A 20,863-nucleotide genomic window follows, 5' to 3' on the forward strand; every position below is an offset into this window, starting at 1 on the left:
TTAAATTTAAGTATGGTGCTACAGGCATCAATATAACAGGCAATACCAAAAGCAGCATGCATCCTGTCTGTTGAAGACAGCAGTGCCTAATCAAGCAGAACTGCAGGAAGGGGATGACTTTTCTTTCTTTAATGAGCAGCTCAGCATGCTGCAGAGCAGAACCTCCAGGAAACACAAGTTCTGTCAACAAGAGCTGAGAGCCTGCAGCTCATGCAGCAACTCAGAAACTGTTGAGAGGCCCAAGAAACACAACTTGGTCCTCAGGTGCCAAAAAAGTTTACAGGAACCAGAAGAAACTGTAAAGTGCTTGCTGCAACTGAAAGTACTGAACTGACTGAAGACAAGCCTGAATGCATAGATGTGCCTGCAAGGACACAACACGTAGGAGAACAAATTAGGTGTAAACTGTATGTTGTCTGATTCACTCTGAGTTAAAGATTTCATTATCCAAGTTCACAGCTGGCTTCAGCAGACTAAAATCCTTTTGACCTTTTTATGATCAAAAGGAAAAAAGACTGACACCACATCAAAGCTCTGGCAGAGTGTAGGTCCCAATGGCAGAGTCTTCTACAATGAGAATCTGCATTAGCAAAGTTCACCCCTTCATATGGTTATAATCAGGGGGTGAAAATAGAAGTTTTCAATGGATTTTTAAAACTACCTCCCCAGCCCCCAAGGCATACCAGAAAATTTTGGAGAGATGCAATATACCCTCTTTCCAGTGGCCAGAACTGCAGTGTTATGAGCAGTTCATTCAGTGAAACGACCTCATAGGTAATTTCCTCCTGCCCCCCAAAGTAGTATTTATAGAAGCTAGAAACAACAGTTCATTATGTGTTATTTAAAAAGACCAACAAGAACACAATGGTGTTTGCTTCTTTTATTATGAAAGATACAAAACCATAGAGTGTGGTGAAGCTATCATTAGAAATGTGAATTTTTTTTTTGAACCAACTTTCTATTTACATACACAAAATTCCCCAAGTGGAACAATATCAAATGTGAGACACATTATCAGAATATACCATATATACAAGTCCAGAGATTTAATATCTCTGTTACTCTATACATGATTGTTACACAAAAAGTCAATTCCTACCTGTCTTACACAAGTATTTTAAATTAAGCTTATGAGACTACTCAAGCAAAATAAAGCAGAATCTGGGTAAAGTTCTGCTATCTGAACAGTTACTTTATAAATATAGTACAAAATAATAGAGCCAGGTTTTCAGCCAGGCTCAATCTTCTGTTGTGTCAAATTAGCCCATGCTCCAAATTGATGGAAGTAAAATGATGGAAACTATTACTGATTTTTATTGACATCAAACCAGATATATCTCAGGAGTCAAAGACGCACTGGTTTTCAGATCACTGATCAGTTATTAGGAAAAGCAAGTCTTTTTATTTATTTTTTTTTAAAACTCTTCCCTCAAACAAAAAGCCAAATAAAATACTTGAGCTTGCTTTGCGTGATCAGACATTCTGTTAAAAAAAATAAATAAGAGGACACACCACTTTGTATTATTTTTAACTGGAACCAACTACTGCTTAGTAAAATAAGGCACTTCTTCCTATAGATCAGTCCACTTCCCTAGATTTTAGTTTAGCTCCATTTTACATAGAGAAGTGATTTCAGCTATGCCACTTGTGACAGCAAAAGGGATGTTGTTAAGAACTGTTGCTCTCCAAGCATGGATGGCCTCAACAATACCTTCTGGATTGCTTGAACCCAAGTCACACAGTGAATATATGGCTGCCAGCTGCACACCCCAGGGAACACCTACAAAAAGTTAACACAAATCAGCTTGCAATAATTGTTTGCAATAACCTGAATCTAAAGAAACTATTAGTTCAAGAACTGGATTAAAACACATCAACAATTGGGATGCCTAAAACCGGAAAGTAGCAAGATGACAACCTGCACACAAATTCCATAACATCTCATTTTATACTAGCACTTTCCAGTTTTCTGAATTCAGCAGGTTTTCAGTATTCAAAGGGCATAAAAGATATGAACATCAAGTGATTTTACTCTAGTTAAGGGTGAACAGACTTCTATGAAAACAGTCAGGTTTACACAGAGTCTGAAACAGACAGAGACATATACCACTTACTTGGAAGAACTTGAGATTGCAAGGAAGAGAAGCTATACAAGTGGTTCAAAACAGCTCCCTAACATCAACCAATGCTTCACTGCAAAATGTACTTAACATCCAAAGTAACTTAGCAATATAGATCTCTGCTGCCCTAATTGCCTTGCTTTGTCTTGGTCAGGAATTTGGACTGTCTTGCAACTGTCTCCCAATACAACAGTCTTGCTAGTAGCAAGCTTCAGCATGAGCTGCTCAGGTAACAAATTAGCTATTACTGTTCAAGTTAAGATCACCCTTTAAGTTCTCTGAGGCAGCCGATATGCTGTTACATGAAGCAGTTACATGTAATTCCAAGGTGGCTGAAACTATCTCAGAGTTGTTCTCCGTCACAAACAGAAGGTAATACACATGCTTCATTAACTTCAGAAGAGAAAAGGGCTCAAACCGAAAACTGTTTGTACTGTTATGCACTAACATAAAACTGTACAAGCAGGCTGTTTTGGCACGTGTGTCAATTTGTGTGTGTTCTGTTTACATTGGCAAAACTTCACTTTGCAGATGTTACACTAAAGTTCCTCTAAATAAACATTACCTTCCTCTTTTGCGTGCTGTACAAACAGTCCAATTACAGCACTAATATTCTTCACTGCAGCAAGATATCCTTCCTTCAAACCTATTTGGCCCAATCGACCTGAAAGAAAAAAAGGTTACTATGTATCTGACATTCAGACAGTCAACTTCCTAATTTTTAGACTTACTGATGGTCTGTTGAAGTATCAACAGAAAATGCAAGTTTCAATTACAAAAATTAGTTATTCTTGTTACCATGTTGTCTTGGGAACAGCAGTTGTCCTACTTTTTTTGTGACTAAAGACCCCAAGGTATTTTTCATCAGATTGATCCAACCTCCCGCAGGTTTACAATTTCTAAGTGTAACACTCTCAAATAATGCAATTTCTGTTTAACAAACAATATTATATAGCCTACATACTGAAAATATCTATTGAAACCCAAAGTTTATCTATTTACCTTGAATGCCATCTAGATCCCAAATAAATGAATTTAACTTAAAATTGCAGGAAGAAGTATTATGTTGCATATAAAACCTTATTTTATACACTTTGCTATAAAGCGTATATAGCTACAGATTATTTCATTTTAAATACATAAAACATGTTGGTATTTGTTATCATGAAATCACAGTAACATCTCTCAAAACTTAAGTACATGCTTTCCACAGGCTGACAAACAGAAAATATCTGCATAGGGTTGTAATAGTTTGGCTTTTAAGGTGAAAATTTTTGAAGGGGGGGCGGGGGGAGGAATCAAGATTAAAAAACCCATAAAAATACTTCGATTCACTTTCCAGCAGGCTGACACTTTCAAAGGACATACTTACACAAAGCAGAAGTTCAACCAAGAATTTAGATTACTTACCAATTAGCCTTAGTGTCAATGCAATAACACTATCAGGAATGGACTGAGCAGTTTCATGGCCCTTTCTCTTCTTTACCCATTTATCCATAGAAGGCCAAAGCACTTTGCTGTGAAAGACAAAGAATTTGAAAATCTGATACTGCATGAAGGGGTGGTACAATATTTATGCAATAATGAACACAAATGGTTCTTCTGTTTACCATGTATTTCCATAGCTCCACTTGCATCTTTAATTCACCTTCTAGGGAAAATCACAATATTCCAAGTATCCACAAATCTGAGGTTTTATACCCAAACAATCAAAGCTAACTTTCTGGAGGAATCATTCCTGTTCATTTCCCTGCAACATTCTACATCTCTACCTAAAGTCAAGAACTTACTCCACTGACTTCACAGATGCATATGAAATTGCGTTACTTTCAAATGTCATGCTGAGATGTTATGCAAGCTTCTTATATGACTGAAAATTCAGTTTGCATGTTATAAGTAGGACCTGATGCTTGTTTTTAAACCTGAAAGGACCTGAAATAAGACTTTTTTTATCCTTAAAATGATGCTAATAGACATAGTTACCTATTATCAGCACAACTCCACACAGGAAATAAATTCTGTATAGCTTTAGTTAAAGTGACATACCTTTCACTGAAGCCAATTTGTATTCTTCTTAAAAGTATTAACTAAAAATAACTAACTTCTTTACTATTTGAAAGCATGGAACTTGTATAAAAGACTTGATGATGATTGTAAGTTATTTGCATTTACTTTATACTCAATTCTTATGTCATAGTCAAACAAATGCCATGTTTTTGGAGATTCTACTACGTTATATAACTTCTACATAGAAAATAGGGGCTGTCAGATCAGTGTAGGTATCAAAAGGAAGTCTTTCAAACCAAGTTAAGTATGGTAGCAGTCCATGCACTGGATTGTAGGGTTCAAAGAAAATTTAAGTATTATAATAATTTTAGAATTAAAATTAGACAGAAATCGGGATAGTACACTAATGAATATGGTTACATTTCACTTTCAGCACTGAAGGAGTGCTATTTACACATCAAAAGTTCCACCCTCATTTTCCAGTGATGTGGGGGAGGGGAATTCAACAATGAAGTTCAGAGGAAGACAATCAATCATTTTGCTTCGTTGACAAACAATCCACCTCAAAATCTTTCACAATTGTCCACATATAGCTATTTGAAAAGCAATACTTCATTAGAATGGTTCAAACAGGGTTAATTTCTTGGACCAGTACCATAAAATCCTACATCTCCTCATTGATCACTCCTTCTATCTTAAAATAAGGCACACAAACACAGTAGTCTAGGTCTCATCAGGTTAAAATGCCCTCATTTCTAAGTATCTATGCAATGTTTTATTATGTTAAAAACTAAGTCATAATGTCTCAGATTTGGAAAAAAAAACCCAAGACCAAAACAAACCACAAAAAACCACAAGGGAAAACATTTGAAAGAACTACTTGCCACAATACCTTATAACATTGTCATGTGTCCAATCCCACCTCAGGTGAGAGCAGAGTAGGTCAACAGCAAATATGTACTGCCAAGCATCTTCACTCAGATCTTCTCCGTACTGCTCACTCAGTTTAAATTCTACTTTTGGACATGACTGCATTTCTAAAAGCAGGTTTGAGACCATAACACCAGCATCTAAAGAGGAACTCTGGAATTTTAGAAGGTGATTATCTTAATGCATGAAAAGTTACCAACCCAGAACCAAACTCTACATATATTTGATTCTGACTGTCCACAGCATCTTACACCATAAATTCAACTTTGGGTTTGACTTAACACAAACAAAAAGAGTACATAAATGAAAGTCTTCAAAGTACTCAGTGTTCTTCTTGATGCTTTTACTAAAAGCAGAGTTTGGAAAAAAACCCCGCCAAAAAAACCCACAGACCCTACACCCACTCTCCTCTCTCCTACAATTTGGGGATTTTTGTTTCTCTCAATGAAGCTTTAAGGTCAGAAGAGTATTTCCGATGCAAGAAGATTAGACTAATCCTGCTCACTTTCTAAGTTTTGTTTTGTTTTAGTGATTTTCTGATGCTGAAATTTGTTACTATTTATTGTTTATTAGGGGCCAATTTCCACGCAAGTACATCCAAGAGTTGAGGTAGTAATAACTGAAAACATGTCACATGAAACAATTCTGCTAATTAAATAGCTAGGGCAAGCAAGGAAATTTAAAAACAACATCCTTTGAATAGCTGAAGTATTAAGAAAAAAGTCTAGGCTTATCACATAAACACAGTGGGTGCTCAGCATATCTTCTCAGTAAAAAGCTCATATAATTGGCAAGTTCTGCAATGGTGCAAGTCACTAAAATGGCATATTTTGACCAAGAAGTAAATACCCATTCTACGTGAGCTTTACTTTCATAAGTAGAATAATCTTCTCATAAAATTGTCATAAAACAGACTGTCGACCACAATCCGCTTGAAATTTGTCTCTGCATTTCCACCTAAGTAAAAAACATCTTACAGATAGGATGATGCCATCTGCTATCATCAATACAGAAATTGCTGAGGTCCTTCTCCCCAGCTGCAGCAGCTCTCGTATTTCATAGAGATCCATAAAGAAAGTAGGTAGTGTGACTGTACAGAATTAATATTTCCAGGAACATTTAGTGAGACATACTTATGTGCATCTCTATTGGCATGAGATTGAAAGCTGTAACCTAATAAAATGGAGAATACAAATTCTTTGCTAAACAGGGATTGCTGGACAGCATAACTCTGAATACCAGTTTAATACTACATGACAACTGTGATTTAATCAAAAAAGAAACATATACAAATCCATGCCCTCTTAACTCACTGCACTGCACTAAATCAGGAGGTTTATAGGGGCTGTAATTCCAGTGGTACCATATTAAATTCAGGGCTGGTTTCAGATTAAAAAAAAAAAAAAAAGAAAAATTTCATCATGCTTTTTCCAGTGGGTACAACACCTAAAGGCTATGCTGACAACAGTAAACCTAGCTGCAGTCTCCATGGCAGTTGTGGAGCAGCATGTTTGGATAGGGAATAGGTGAGCTATGAATCAAGATGATTTTGTTCACTTGGTATTTACAGAACTATAGCACTTCCATCAAGCAAGCCTGGCATTAATATGGGGTTTTCAAAACTACCAGGGCCCTAGCCTTCAAGCAAACACACAAGCCTGTTACACAAACTCCTCCAGAAGCAAAGTAGCTCTGGCTCTCCATCTGCATGATATAAATTTGCTCCTACTGATATCAAGTGTGTCCCAATTTTTCCATCTTTGCAACATCCCTTTCAGGATGGTAATATGTGCCTACTGAAAACTGACAGAAATTAAATGACTTGCCCAAGAGCTCAAAGACTTGAAGTCAAATCTCAAAAAGTCCTTAAGTCCTTAACACTGGTCATCTTTCTTCTGCCATTGCTGCAGTTTTGTACTGATCATGCCAACTGCTTATGAAATTAATTGGCTGGTATTTTTTTGGTGATAAATGGATATTTACAGTCTACCTCACAGAAAGACCATGAGTAAAAAGAGACAAGCTCATCTTGAAATTAACTGTGATAAATAATTACCTATTACACAGAGAACTATGACAGACAGACAAGCCCAATACATATTAACCCCCTCCCAACAAAACAAAACAAAAAAAACACCTTAAAAGACCATCAAAGTCACAGTTCCATAGAGGGACAGAATTCCCTAGTCCAAGAACAATCCAGTCAAAGTTTAAAAACGATGTTTACTTTTAATGTTTAATAGAGGGATTAGTATTTAATAGGGAAAACAAGAAAAGTGTTGTGTTCTAGTAGGGTCTAGACAACCACAGGAAAAAGGCCTGAAGCAGCATTACTTTTGCAATTGTACAGGCTCCATGGGAGATTCACAGGGCATCTTCATACCCTTCATCAGAAGTAAGCTGCTTGATTTGATTCTGCCAGCAAAGCGACCAATGCAAACAGCTGATACTGACAATGAAAGCAGACGTTACCTGTTCCCAGTTGAGATAAGCACTCAAACAGGCCAGCATGTCATTGCTTGCATTCTGCCTGACAACTAATTGCATAGCTTTGTTAATTACACCTTGGAAGACAAATATGTCAGACCATACATTTGTGATAAATAAAATCAGTTTTTCTGAGTCTGGAAAGTCTAAGGAAAAAAAGAGAGAACAAAGTAAGTTTTTAACATTTAAAAACAAAAAAAATACATATTCAGGCATTAAAAGGTAGTACAGCCTTCAGCAAGATCACTAGGAAAGAAGGCACAGAAGTCACATAACAACTGCTCCCAGGGAAGGGGAGTCATACTAGCACATCTCAGCCCCGAGATTAAGTAAGAAAAAAAGACACAAGAAAAAAAAAAATCCCCCCAAGCCACATCCCCCATTGTAATGTCACACTTTTTTTTAAGGGGGGGCAGGGGGGAGGTTTCACTGGACTTCGCTGTGTAATAACAGTGCAAAAGGACCTTTCCTTTTGCATTTTGAGGTTAGTCTCCCTTCATCCTTCTTACTACACTTTAGTTCACTAAGGAGAGTGGTCTTGGAGCACTGAAACTGGATTCTTTTAGGATGAAATAAAACTGGAAGATGTACTCCAGTAGCCTACCTAATACACTCCAGTCACAAATGAGCACTCTGATCACTGGATCAAACTAGACCTAGTCCAAAAGAAAAAAATACTCCTGAGATGTGTAATAATGTGAAAATCAGGTCTTCAGTACAAATCCACAGTACTTGCTAACACCTTGCACCCATACACCTATGAAATCCACATGAAAAAAAAAACAAACAAAAAACTTTGCAAAGAACTTTCATACAATTCAAATACGAAATCTGGTATTGCTCAGCAATTTTGCCAGACTCCGTCAAGGAAATTATACATTATACGAGTTGTAAGTGAGCATATATGAATGATGCATGTCAAAATTTGTATTTCCATAGACACAAAGTGTGCTACTGATATAACTGAAGAGCCCTCATTCATTAAATTAATTCAGAGCAAGTATCTGACAACAATATATAGAGGACAGAATTCTAGGCCATCAAAGGGAAGCTAATAGACCCTAACACCAAAGGAGAGATCTTCAAGGCAAAATATTAAGATAAAACATGACTGCAAGCAAGAAAAAGTACATTGGAATAAGCAAGAAGTAGATATTACTTTCATGCATGAAATGTAATACTGCAATACATATGCCTGAAACACTATTGTCACTATAAAAAGCTACAAAACACAGTGAAAACTGAAAAGCTAAATGTGTCTTCCCTCTTCACTTCAGCATAACTTCTACATTTTTAGAAAGATCTTGAGAACTAGAGAGCATATGAAAATACATCAAATCAAGAAGCTTTAATGGATTCACTGAGCATGAAGAATTTACAGAGTTCCATCCAGTGTCTTGGATGGACCTTCTCTACTCTGAAGCCCCTCATCACATAAGAATGAGGGTTTTTTTTGCCAGAACAAAGACTGTTGATAAAACTAGAATTATCTGCATGCTGCAACTTGAATTGCCTGCCCATGAATTTGGAACACTTAAAAGACTCAGTGATGAGTAAGAGTTAAAGGGACATCAAAAGAAGAAAAGAAAAGAAAAAAGGAGGGAAACCAGAGGAGGGGTAAAAGGAAAAATAACCAAAGAAAGGTAACATTTAATTTATAGTCATTTAAGGCAGAATACCTGAAAGGAGAACAGAACAAAAAAGGATGGACCAGAAGTCAAAAGAACAGATGATGCAAGTCTAATGAGGTAGTACGGACTGTTTATAGTCAAGTTGGCAATTGTGTAGCTGGCACATAGCTCACACTTGTGTTGCCATAATTCTGATGGGAATTAATATGTGAAACTACATGAAAGAGAAAACCCTAAAATGAATGCATTGTAATCAAATAAAAATAAACAAATTAAAAAAACCCAAACAACCCTTAAGATGCGTTTACAGCTGTTCACACTGAAAAGATAACAATAAAACCACAGAACAACCACAAGAGGAATTTATGCAATTCAAAGCATAGAATAGAAAATCATTCAACAAAAATATGCGTTTAGTTACTGAAGTTTGGATCTTAGCCAGAAAAAGAAAGGGAAAAAAAAAAGGAATGTTTAATATTTGCAAGAGCCCACAAAAAGGCAAAGTACCAAGGTACTGCAAAACAAAAGGCTTAATTGTTAATTTAGACTAAGAAAAGATATCTGACAAGTAATAGTTTCTGACATGGTGCAGTATTAAAACTATTAACATGAAAAAAGTGAAAGGCGAGTTATGATGGACTGCATGAAGGACAGAAAAACAGTTAAGAAAACAGGAATTCCAAAAAGAACCCAAGCAAAAAACCCCAAACAAAAATATCCCAACCCCCCCAAAAAAAAGATAATTAAGAACAAAATAAAATCACAATCCTCAGTAAGATTAAAAAAAAAAAAGAAAAAAGACAGGGATGTTATATGGAAGATAACCACTAACTGAAGCAATCAAAAGTTGTAGCATTTTGCTCCTCAGTGCCCTCGAATTTTATTTTATTTTAATTTGAAACACAGATACCAGTATACTGTTTTGAGCCCTGGATGGCTTGGTATTTTCAAACTAAGTGAAGTCCTTCCAGAACTAAGACGGACTCTTAATTTAGTACAGTGATACTATGTACTTATTACCTTTGTTACCGGGAACAAAAGGAAGGGGGCAAGAGGAAGGGAACCAAAATGAAAAAACCTCTCAACCAAATGAGACTTTGGATAATGGGAAGTAATAAAACTTTAAGGAGGATATGTTGTACAAATGCACTGGTTTTGATCAAGGTACTGTCCAACTCCTGACACTATTTTAAGCCAACACATGTTTTTAAATCACATTTGCTTTATGAATCAGTGCTTACTCAGTTAAAATAAGAAAATACTAATAAGCAAAAAGTACAAAATCCCCTGGAATCACATTATCATTTTGGAGATGGTGGGGCAAAAATGAAAGCACAGAGGGTCCTAAATAAAATATTTCTTTGGAAAAATGAGTAGACTACTAAGAGCCCAGGTCATCACCAAACTGAGACACAGATGTGAAGGAACTGTGAGAAGGGAAATTTCTTCTAGAACAGTCTCTACTTCTGCACTACAGAAAAAGGTTCTAAGAAAAATGTCCCTTTCACAGGATTTTTGCTTGTTTGTTTTCACAAACATAATCATTCTGGAACACTACAGCAAAGACAACACAGCATATTTAAGATACAAGACCACTAACCCATACTATACCTTCTTTAAGTAGGCTGTAGCAGAAAAGGCGGGCTCTTTCCAAATCTCCCAACTGTCGACAAACTCCTGTATAGACTCGACATAGAGCCTGATTGAAATTGTATTTTGTGGCATTCTTCTGAGCCTTGAGTTTATTGAGAATAGCATGCAGCAAGGACTCTGCTAAATGCTATAAGGCACAAAAAACATTGTTAGACTATTATATACTTGAGAATATTTGATAACATTACAGTAGTATGACAAGTAAAAAGAACTACTATCTTATTTGCAAGAATACTGTGCATACATATAAAAATGCAGAAAAGTAAATCAGAGGCAACCAGTGAAAGAAAAAAGAGTGAGGAGCAACTTCCCAGAATAAACATGCCTTAAACAGCTGCAGAATAGGACTACTATTCTTTAAATATAAATTGTTTAGTTATGTGATTAAAAACTATCTTCCGTAAACAAAAAGTGAGGAGAGGAATAACGACAGGTAGAGGAACCCCAATAACCTAATCAGAGCAAACAGAGCACCCTGACTTGGCTGTTCCCAGTGCTGTCACAGGAGGACAAACAGCCCATTGTCCAGGTGTGAGACTTACTAGATCAGTCAACAGCAGAGTCTCTACCCAGATCACCCTACACTGCAGGAGATGGAGAGGGAGGTGTTACTGTCTACAATAACATGGGACTCAATACAAGATGCAAGGAAAGAGAATATTGGGATTGTGCAAGACTTACCATAGGATGTTTAGAGGGAGGGCTAAAAGTGGGGAGTAGAATGAGAGGCTTAGGAGCCAAGTGCTGGAGAGGCCACAGGTTTAGACTGGGTACCTGCAGACACCAGGGAGTCTGAATGTTGGCTTCATGAGGAACCAGAAGGTCCAAGCCAGCTACCTGAAAGACCGGGGTCTGAGGGTCAGATGCAGGTAAGGCCATAGATCTGGACCAGCTACTGGAGGGATGCGTGTGCACCTCTGTGTCTGTAAGTCTGTCAGTGCATGAGACAAGTAGGGAGAACAGGAGTCACCTACTGGATATACTGAGTGTCTAATGTTAGCTGCTGGAGGGATCCATACTGTCTGTATATGTATGTATGTATTTTCCACTACCAGGCTTTCACTCTGATGAGCCAGAGAAGGGAACAAGATTGGGCACATATTGCGTGCATGTGTGCCTATTAGGAGTACGTACTCGGCCTGGCTACTGGCTGGACCTGGAAACATAAAGCTGCCGCAGCCTTGCTTCTATGAAGTTACCAGATTTCACAACTCGTAGCAAAGATGTCCCGAGAACTTGGTAGCAACTTCTGTGGAGAACTTAATTACGTTCAAGAACTGAAACAGGGCAAAATACTGCCATGCATAAGTTGGTGAATTGCTCTGCTTCAGACTACAAATCATCTATGAGAAAGATGGCAATTAAAGGGAATTTTTTTTCAACACTGATGCTAAGCAAGTTCTGAGAAACAAACTAGTGAAAGGTTTTTCCAATAAAATTAATTTGAACAACCTGATGTAGAATAATAACAGTAAACATGGAATGAAAGGGTATGTCACTATTATAGATACAATGCAGTTCATCTTATTTAATTGAAAAAATAAAAAAAGGTAATCGAACCTCACACTTTTAGAGGAACTCCTACAATTGTTAATGCTGTCTGCTACAAAAAATGCTGCAAAAATGAAGTGGTTTATGCATACATCAGGAAAGCAAATGTATTTACAAATGCAGTTTTGCATCTTGGACACTATTGAACAGTAATTTCTTGTAAAGCTCTATATTTTCTTAATTTATACAAGTTTAGATGTCTGATAACCTTTCAAGACCACACTTTGGCACTGCAGATTGCTTGAACAATTGAGAATTCAAATAACTACATACTTACACTCTTTTCATCTGCACAGAAGTCATTATTAAAACACAAAATTAAAAATTATGCTACTTACCTTGTTTTTTACACCAAATTCATAGACAACTTCTTTCTCTTCGTCTCTCATTATTGGAATCTTTGAGATATTGCCGACATACACATGACCTTTAATAACTGGTAACAAGTCAAAACAGGATTCAGCAATTTTCTTCAATGCCAAAGAAACTTTCTGGCAGTGAGGATCAATAACCTTCTTTACTGGTAGTGATGCTTCTAAACTGGAACTGTGTGCTGAATCACTGATTTCACAGCTTTTGTCATGGAAAGCCTCCTGCATTTCAGAGATTGTATTTTTAGCATTTCCAATAGCAGCAACATCATTGGGCTCCAGTTTTGGTGGTTCACTGTCCAACCTCAGTCTCTTTGCACTTCTTGGCATAGATATTGGCAATAGTGTCCGTTTTTCAAGATGATTTGATGAGCTTGAAAACAATTGCTGATTTTGCACATCTTTGTCTTGATCTTTGCTACTATCAAGTTTCAAATTGCTCCCAGTTTTAACAAAAGCAGTTGATGTAGATGCAATTGCTTTGAACCCACCTATTTGAGCCACAGGTCCTGGCAAACTTTGGCTGTCTGAAAAAGCACATCGGTTAAGCTGAATATTGCCTTTCAGAATATTTAGTGTCCTTGCCCTTGCAGACAGCTCTGGATACATAGTGTCCAATATTTTCACAGAGTTCTCCTGAGGAGCACTAGGAGCAGCACTATCAGCTGCAAACAGAGGAAATCTTCCTGGCACAGGAAGTGCATGCTTTGGAATAGAAGTACAAAATTTCAAAGGTGAGGAGTGAATCCTTCTACCTACTGCCATTTCTGAGGGTGAGGGAGGAGAAAATAAAAGAGCAGATTTCACTGTTGGAGTATCTGTTAATGGAGACATGAGAGGAGGAACAGGAGTTTCACGTAGTGGGGATATCAGGTCATCAAGAGGGGAAAGCAAAGAGGATCGACCAGTAGAAGACATTACTGGGGACACAGTACATGCAGCTTTTGGAGGAGTAGCAATCAAAGGCAGTAGCAAGGGGGGCAGAGGAGGACCCATCTCTTGCCTAATTTTATTTATAGTCTCGGACGAGCATTTTGTTGGCATAGAAGTATCAGCATTTGCAAGAACTGGCCGAGTTAGTTTAACTTTGAGAGTCTTTGTTTTTCTTTTACCTTGAAACAGCCTCTTTGATAGCTTGGCATGCATTACTTGGGCCGCTGTCTTGGTTGAAACACTCGAGATTTCAGATGGTTCTTGTTCTTTGCACTTCAATTTATTGCTCTTTTTGAGAGCAACATGCACACAAGACTCTGACTCCAACATACATAGTTTCTCAAATACTGGTTTTTGTGGCTCAGAAGGCTGCCTAACTGTCTGACAGTTGCACTCTACATCAGATAGGACTGGATTTGGAAGATACTTGACAAAAACTTTTTTTCTACTGCTACCATCTAGGGTATCATCAGTGTTGTTTTCTCCTATGTTGCAAGCAGTGCAAGTCTGATTATGATTATATTCTTCAAACACTGAGACCCCCATATCAACACCATGTAGTAGACTTTGCTCCACATTTGACTGAAGATTTTCAGAATCATTTTCTTCTAAGAAATTGCCAAGTGCTAACATTCTTGTATTTAATTTACTGTTTTTTACAGCCAATCTGCAAGTTTCTGAGAATGTGGTTAACATCTGGCATAGTGGTAATCTATTTTTTGAAGCATTTGGCATCACAGGGCTTTCTTTTGATGTCCCAGTTTTTAACAGACCTTCCTCACTGTCACTGATGCATCCAGCTCTGTTAGAATCTACCATGCATTCATTAGCACCCTCAGTATTTTCAGAGGTTACTAATATACACTCTCTTTTCCAAGAGGCTAAGTCTTTAGGATAACCCTCCCCAACCACACTTGACGACTCACTTGCAGTATCTGGAGAGGTGTTTGTTTCACAGTGTGTATCCATATCCACCATAGTGTCTGCTTTTAGATGACTAACTGTCAAACTATTTCCTGGGTGCATTGTTGAATGAAGTTTACATACTTGGTAATCAGCATCAGCAATTGCACCAGTTTCCAGAGCACCCACTGCAATTCTCCTGGAAGCTCTCAGTTCCTTTCTGAACATGGGAACACATTCAGAACATTTCACATATCTAACTTTTTGTACAGAACATTCTTTCTCTTCAGATTCATTGCTCTGCTCTGGCATATCAAAGTCATTTTTAGACCTTTTTATGGCATTTTTCCCAGATGCCTCAAAACGATTCAATTCTTTGCTTTCTCCCCCAGCTGTTAGTGAACCAGTTCCAGAAGGATCTGATCTAACCTCCCACATAGAAGTGCTGCATCCTGATTCTTGACAATCAAGCTTTTGGAGAAGAAAAGTATCCTTATTGTAAGAGTTTGCATCCAGGATCCGTGATTTAAGAGATGCCTGAGGTTCTTTATCTACTGGCTGTTCCTTCTCATCTGGAATTTTAACTTCATTTTTGTGTATGTATTCCCTCTCAGGGCAGTCCAGCTGTTTGCACACATTGTCTTTTTCAGCAGACAGGATCTCAGCACCCTCTTCCAAGCTTTCTGAAGAACAGTTAAATGTAACACAGTTTTTACCTCCTTTGTTTTCCCATGTATGGGAAAAACCAGCCTTTTCTGTGAGATTAGTTTCAACAAAACTGACAACTTTGTGAAGACTGAAATTTAGACCAGGAGGCATTGTGGACTCCCAGCCAACTCCCACTTGCACAGGAGAATCTGTTTCTTCAGTATTTATACAGCCCATCTCCAAGTCCCCTTGAGTAGAAAAAGCCAAGCCACTATTAAAATCCATTTCTAAAGTAGGCTGGCAGATGATCTCTGAAATATTATTTTTCTTCACAACATTCTCTTCCCAGTTAAATGAACTGGAACAAGTCTCAGTCACCATTTCCTTGCTTTGTTTATTTACTTTCCCTTTTATTTCATCACATTTAACATTTTCAGTTACCAAGAACTGATTCAGAGGTTTTGCAAACTGTGCCTGAGAAGTAAGATTACTTTCTACCAAGACAGATTCAATGGTATCCACTCTTTCTACCAGCTCACTGCTTTCCTCTCCAAAATCTTCTGGATTAACTTTGAATTCTGTCTCTTGAGGTTCAAACACTCTAAAGTTTTGAGTTTTGGACAACCCATGTTCTAATGTACTACACAGGTTTTCAGGTTGTTTTATTTCACCTTTTATTTCTGTAAAATCCAACACAGAGGATTCACACTCAGCTATGCTGCTTTCTGCATCAATAATGCATGCCGTCTTTGGCAGTGCAAGTATACTTTCCAAGTCTGACTTCCCTTGCGATAAATTACTACCATTTTCTTCCTCGCGTGGTTTGCCTTTTAAATATCCCCCCTCTTTAATATCCACTAATTTTCCATTTTCTGCACTATGGAGTAGCTCTGACGATCCAGCTATTTCTAGAACACTTTCTCTGTTAAATTTCACGGCTAGTTCAATAGTCTTAGGTCTGGTTATATACATGTCTTCAATTTTGAGCTGTTCGTCATCATTTGGAAAGGCTGACAAAGTAGTCCTCTCCATACCTACATTCTTGTCTACAGCATCCAAAGACAATGAATTTCTGATTCCTTCAATAGCAGATACAGGTAAGTAATGCCTAGAGACTTCAACAGTCTCTGGTTCACATTCTCCATCTGCTTCATCTTTTACTGTTTGCACACATTGTTTCTCCAGTGTCTCTTCACTATCATGTTTTATTTCAGAGCACTGAGAGTGTGCAGAGATCTCAATAGCTCCAGTGTCTGCCTCAGTCTCCATAATTGTTCCCTCCCCGTCACGCTTTATCATTAGGTCTTTAGGACACTCCACTTCACAGAAGGATTTTGAACTACTGAAATCAGACAATACATTTTCAGAAAGCTCTCTCTCATTATTTGCCTCTGCACAGAGTCCTTTCATCTGTATTGCAGCTGTTACTTCCTCTCCAATTATCACTTGTTTTACCTTTTCCCCTATATCACTTGCCATATTAGTTACTTTGATTACATTTTTTGATTCATTTTCAACCACTTCATTCTGTATCAACACATCAGATTTCTCCTCAGAATCTTCACTTTGAAGCACAATGCATTGCTCAGGTGGCAAATGAGTAACATTTTGGGGAACAGATACTGCCCTGGGAGTTTCTCTCTCTCCTGATAATCCATCTCTTTCTGCTTTCATTAATTCACCATGCTTTTCATGTGTACCTTCATAATCAACAGCTCTGATTAAGATTACATTCTTCTCTGTTTGCTCTACCTCACATTTTTCCATCTGATTCTGAGGCTTGAAACTCTGTAACACAGAATCAACTGAAGAACCTCCCTCTTCACTGTGCATGTCCTCACTGTCTCCTTTCTGTTCTTCAAAGGCTTCCAATTCATGTGCTGTTGCTTCAGTTAGTTCTCTCTTCTCAGTTTCCATATTCTCAGAATTCTCCTCCAAACAATCTTTGTTAGTTTCCATGTTTGTAATTAAAGTAGCAGCTTCAGATTGCTTTGTTTCAGCATCTTTCTCCTCCTTGCTTGACATCTTTGGACTGATGCAAACATTCTTTTCATTCCAACTCAGGTTACGTGAAATTTCTGCATCAAGACCATGTTCACATGATTTGCTCTGTCTGTTACACTCCTCACTGAGGCTGAATACATTACAACTCTGAGGCTGAACTTGGTCTTCTTGTAAAATATCCTCCACTGCAGAAGCACTGCAATCAACTTCTTCGTCGCTGGAACCTGTGATTTCTCCAAACAATATATCCTTTAATGAAAAATACAAAGTTAATGTTCCAAAGCCTGGTATCAGTTTTAAGATCTATTTCTCTAAACAAATACACTGGTGGCCCTGACATGCAGTGGTTTTGAGAGATTAAGGCTGATCAACAGAATTACATCCTTCTCCATCATTGGTCTTCACAGCAAATGGAAAGTACCTCTGTGGAAAGTCAGAGACTTCTTTACCTACCTACTTGCATTCTAAGATTACTGGAAAACAACATTTGAGTAGGTTCCCCTTGACTTTCAATCTGTGGAATTTTGCTATGAAAGCCATGCTTATACCCAACAGGAGTTGGGATTGTAAGTCTGCAACACCGGGAAAAGAAATTATGACAGCTGACTTTGTTTTAAATATACTTCTGAAAATTATGTTTTGCCCCCTTCCACAGGCAGTATGCTGGAAGATAAAAAAGTATCCATACGGATCTAAACACTCACACAGAGACCCTTTCAGTGCATGAGTAACTGATACTCAAAAAAATAAAAAAGCCCAGGAATATCAAATCATTATTTTTGCAGTAATTATACAACCAAGGTAGTGCCAAGTCAGACACATCCTGAAACTCACCTGTGTAGTTAGTGGTGAAAGCTGTACTGGAGAAAGTAGAGCAGGGAGAGGCCTGGCCCAATTCAATATATCCATCACATTTCCACCTGGGCCCTTTTGCTCCTGATCAGAGAAGTCTGAACTGCTGTGTGCCCCATCTGTCTGTATTACCACATCTACAGTTTTATCCTCACCACTGTGCAGACATTCTTCAGTAGTCCTGTTCTCAACACAGTCACCTCCAAAAGGCTCAGTACTCACTTGAAGTTGCACGGCTGTTACAGAATTTTGCTTTCCAGCACTTTCTAGTGAAGAATACCAAGGTAGCGTTTTGCCATCACACTTCCTGATCTTTTGGTGGATCTGTACAGTTTCTAAGACACAAAAATATTGTTAAGAATTCTCTTCCCCTCTCATTTTCCTTCATGGAGATAATACATCATATTAAGAGACAGAATTATAGAAATAGAATAGAAATATCTCCATAGTAATAAGAATGCATTACCAACTTTTCAAGTGATGTTCCCATAAACTAGTAATAAGAAGCACTTAATGTCACTTTCAGAAATATCTTTCTTACAGAGATCAGATGTTGTTATTCACAAACATTCTTTTTTCATGAAAAAGGTATATATGTATGTGCAAAGAGCTCCCCCCCAAACCACTTTCTGACTTGGATCGTTAAGACTACTCTTCCCAATTTTTCTTATCAGGAAGGGCCATACTGGGTAGGACTGAGGGTCCATACAGCTCAATGATTTATTTCATTGATGTTCTGGTGTAACTGATGTTCAGGAAAAGCAGGACAAGCATGCAGTGACATTCCCCACTCAGGCTGTAATTCTCAGCTTAAAGCAACCTGCAGCTTTGAGCCAGCAGCTGCACTTGCAAACCAGTTACAATTATACCCTGCCATAAACACGGTAAGGGAGTTCTTCGCTATATTCCTCGTTTTATGATTTAATACGCGTATGCTTTTAAAGTGTTTGTTCTTTAAATTTCAATATTGAGTCTAATTGTACAAGATTTTGTCTTTAACGATGTGACTTATTTAAAGCTGAACCCTTAAAAAAAACTTTCTTAGAAGTGAGGTACCCCCCTGCAACATACTTATGGCACAAAGGAGTTTGAACCACTAAGAGAATGAAAGATACTGAGCAGTCGACAACCCTTTCAAGATAATGTCAACTATACCAGTTTTACACAATTATTCTACCAGCAAGAAAGCATGTCCAAATGCTCTGTGTGATTCTTTGCATTGTACTTTTGTTTTATTCCTTTTCAAATCACACTTTTTATTATTACACAGTAACCCATTTCTTATGCATGCAGACAAAACACACTGGCCCAGGAAAGTCTAAACAGTAGAGACAAAGAATTTAAATATTGATTATAATTGTGCTAGATACTTTTAACAGTGAAAAGATGGCCCATGATTCTGAAATTTAAATTCTATCATTTTATAAAAAGAAAAGATGACCTCCAATAAAACAGTAGAAATCAACAATCCCAAAACCCCAGTGTGCCACATGGAACTAGAACCTACTCTGTAGTATTTGCAATTCTTACACGACATTTGTATGTGTGATCTTGTTTATAGCGCTCACAAACACTATTGGACACAGAATCAGCAGTATTCAAGCAAGAGATCAAGCCTATTCTGTGTACATCCAAGTACCATCCCACAGTGTAAAGAACAGCACATGCACAAAATAGTTTTGAACAGAGGATGTATTGATTTAATTGGCACAACTTGCATTCTGTTGGGAAAATAAAAAAGAATAGTGTGCTTCGTTATTTCTGTTGGTGTTTATCCACTACTAGAACTTGCAGAGATACTCCTGAAGCAGTATCAATGGTAGTATCAGATTCGAAAATAGTAATTTAATTCCATAGGTGAAAATAACCTCCCAGAGATCTGTCTCCCAATAACCTTTAAGCACATTCTGATATGTTGGCTCCACTAAAGGAATTAGTAGGAAAACTGATCAAAAACCCTATTTTCAAGATCCATCTCAGTCACTTCATGTAGCAGCTCCATGTCAAAATCTCAATTGCTGCAATGGACAGCAGGAGGAGGGAGAAACTGTTCAGCCTAAAGGGCCTTACCACCTCATTTTCTCCAAAGATAAGTAAGCTCTGACATCTCCTTTGGTCAAAGCAGCATCTTACAAGTTTTAAGATCACATGCTGTTTTATAAAGCTATTCACAAGCTACATTCACATAGAGCTTCCAAGATGTTCTACATCTTGTCATGAAAAAGATTCCTTTTACACTTCGAGTCCCATTAGACCATCCAAGGGAAAAGGAGATCCTTCACAAGCAGGAACAAAGAAAAGAAACAAAATTCAGAATGTGGTTCTCTCTAAGAGATAATCTTAGATTATATCTTAGATTTCTTTCATCCTCCTTTGTGCCAACCAGTTCTAAGCTCAGGACTTTCTCCACACTGAAGTGGGCAGAAACACACAGTTCTGTATTTTGCCCCTAGAGGAACTTCAATTAGACAGTGGGAAGTTTACTTTGCACAGTGAACTACACAACAGTACTAAGTTATCAGGAACTTTACATCCTATCTATACTCTCAAGATCAGTCATGCATCTATATGGAGCCCAAGAATATTAATACACATCATCCACTGAAAAGTTCCCTCTGAGAACTGGATCAAAGATACAATTTCTGAATAACTAATAGACTCTCCATCCTTCTCTCCTCATCCCTTTCCAACCCAGTCCCTGATAACTTTGTTTGAATTTCTTTAGGAATGAGATGCTTTTCTCATGGTTACCCTTTTATCTGTAGGAAGAGTT

General features: G+C 37.7%; 1 protein-coding gene across 7 annotated transcripts in view; it reads right to left on the minus strand.

Annotated features, from left to right (window-relative positions):
- Positions 1 to 871: 871 nt before the first annotated feature.
- ICE1 (interactor of little elongation complex ELL subunit 1) overlaps positions 872 to 20,863 on the minus strand; it is a 39,209-nt gene continuing 19,217 nt past the window's right edge. For 3 of the 7 annotated variants that reach the window (XM_075493685.1, XM_075493686.1, XM_075493688.1), the window contains 9 exons: positions 18,073 to 18,425; positions 12,718 to 17,487; positions 11,510 to 11,665; positions 10,787 to 10,955; positions 7,530 to 7,690; positions 5,020 to 5,210; positions 3,531 to 3,637; positions 2,686 to 2,784; positions 872 to 1,780 (listed from right to left, as the gene is read on the minus strand). In XM_075493685.1, the coding sequence (XP_075349800.1) occupies positions 1,599 to 1,780; positions 2,686 to 2,784; positions 3,531 to 3,637; positions 5,020 to 5,210; positions 7,530 to 7,690; positions 10,787 to 10,955; positions 11,510 to 11,665; positions 12,718 to 17,487; positions 18,073 to 18,425 (6,188 nt within the window). In that variant the 3' untranslated portion in view covers positions 872 to 1,598. Of the gene's footprint in view, positions 1,781 to 2,685; positions 2,785 to 3,530; positions 3,638 to 5,019; positions 5,211 to 7,529; positions 7,691 to 8,148; positions 8,201 to 10,786; positions 10,956 to 11,509; positions 11,666 to 12,717; positions 17,488 to 18,072; positions 18,426 to 20,863 lie in introns of those variants that run through there. The other 4 variants (XM_075493689.1, XM_075493687.1, XM_075493690.1 and 1 more) reach the window with 4 other exon arrangements.

Source organism: Mycteria americana, chromosome 2 (assembly GCF_035582795.1).
Source record: "Mycteria americana isolate JAX WOST 10 ecotype Jacksonville Zoo and Gardens chromosome 2, USCA_MyAme_1.0, whole genome shotgun sequence".
Taxonomy (NCBI): domain Eukaryota; kingdom Metazoa; phylum Chordata; class Aves; order Ciconiiformes; family Ciconiidae; genus Mycteria; species Mycteria americana.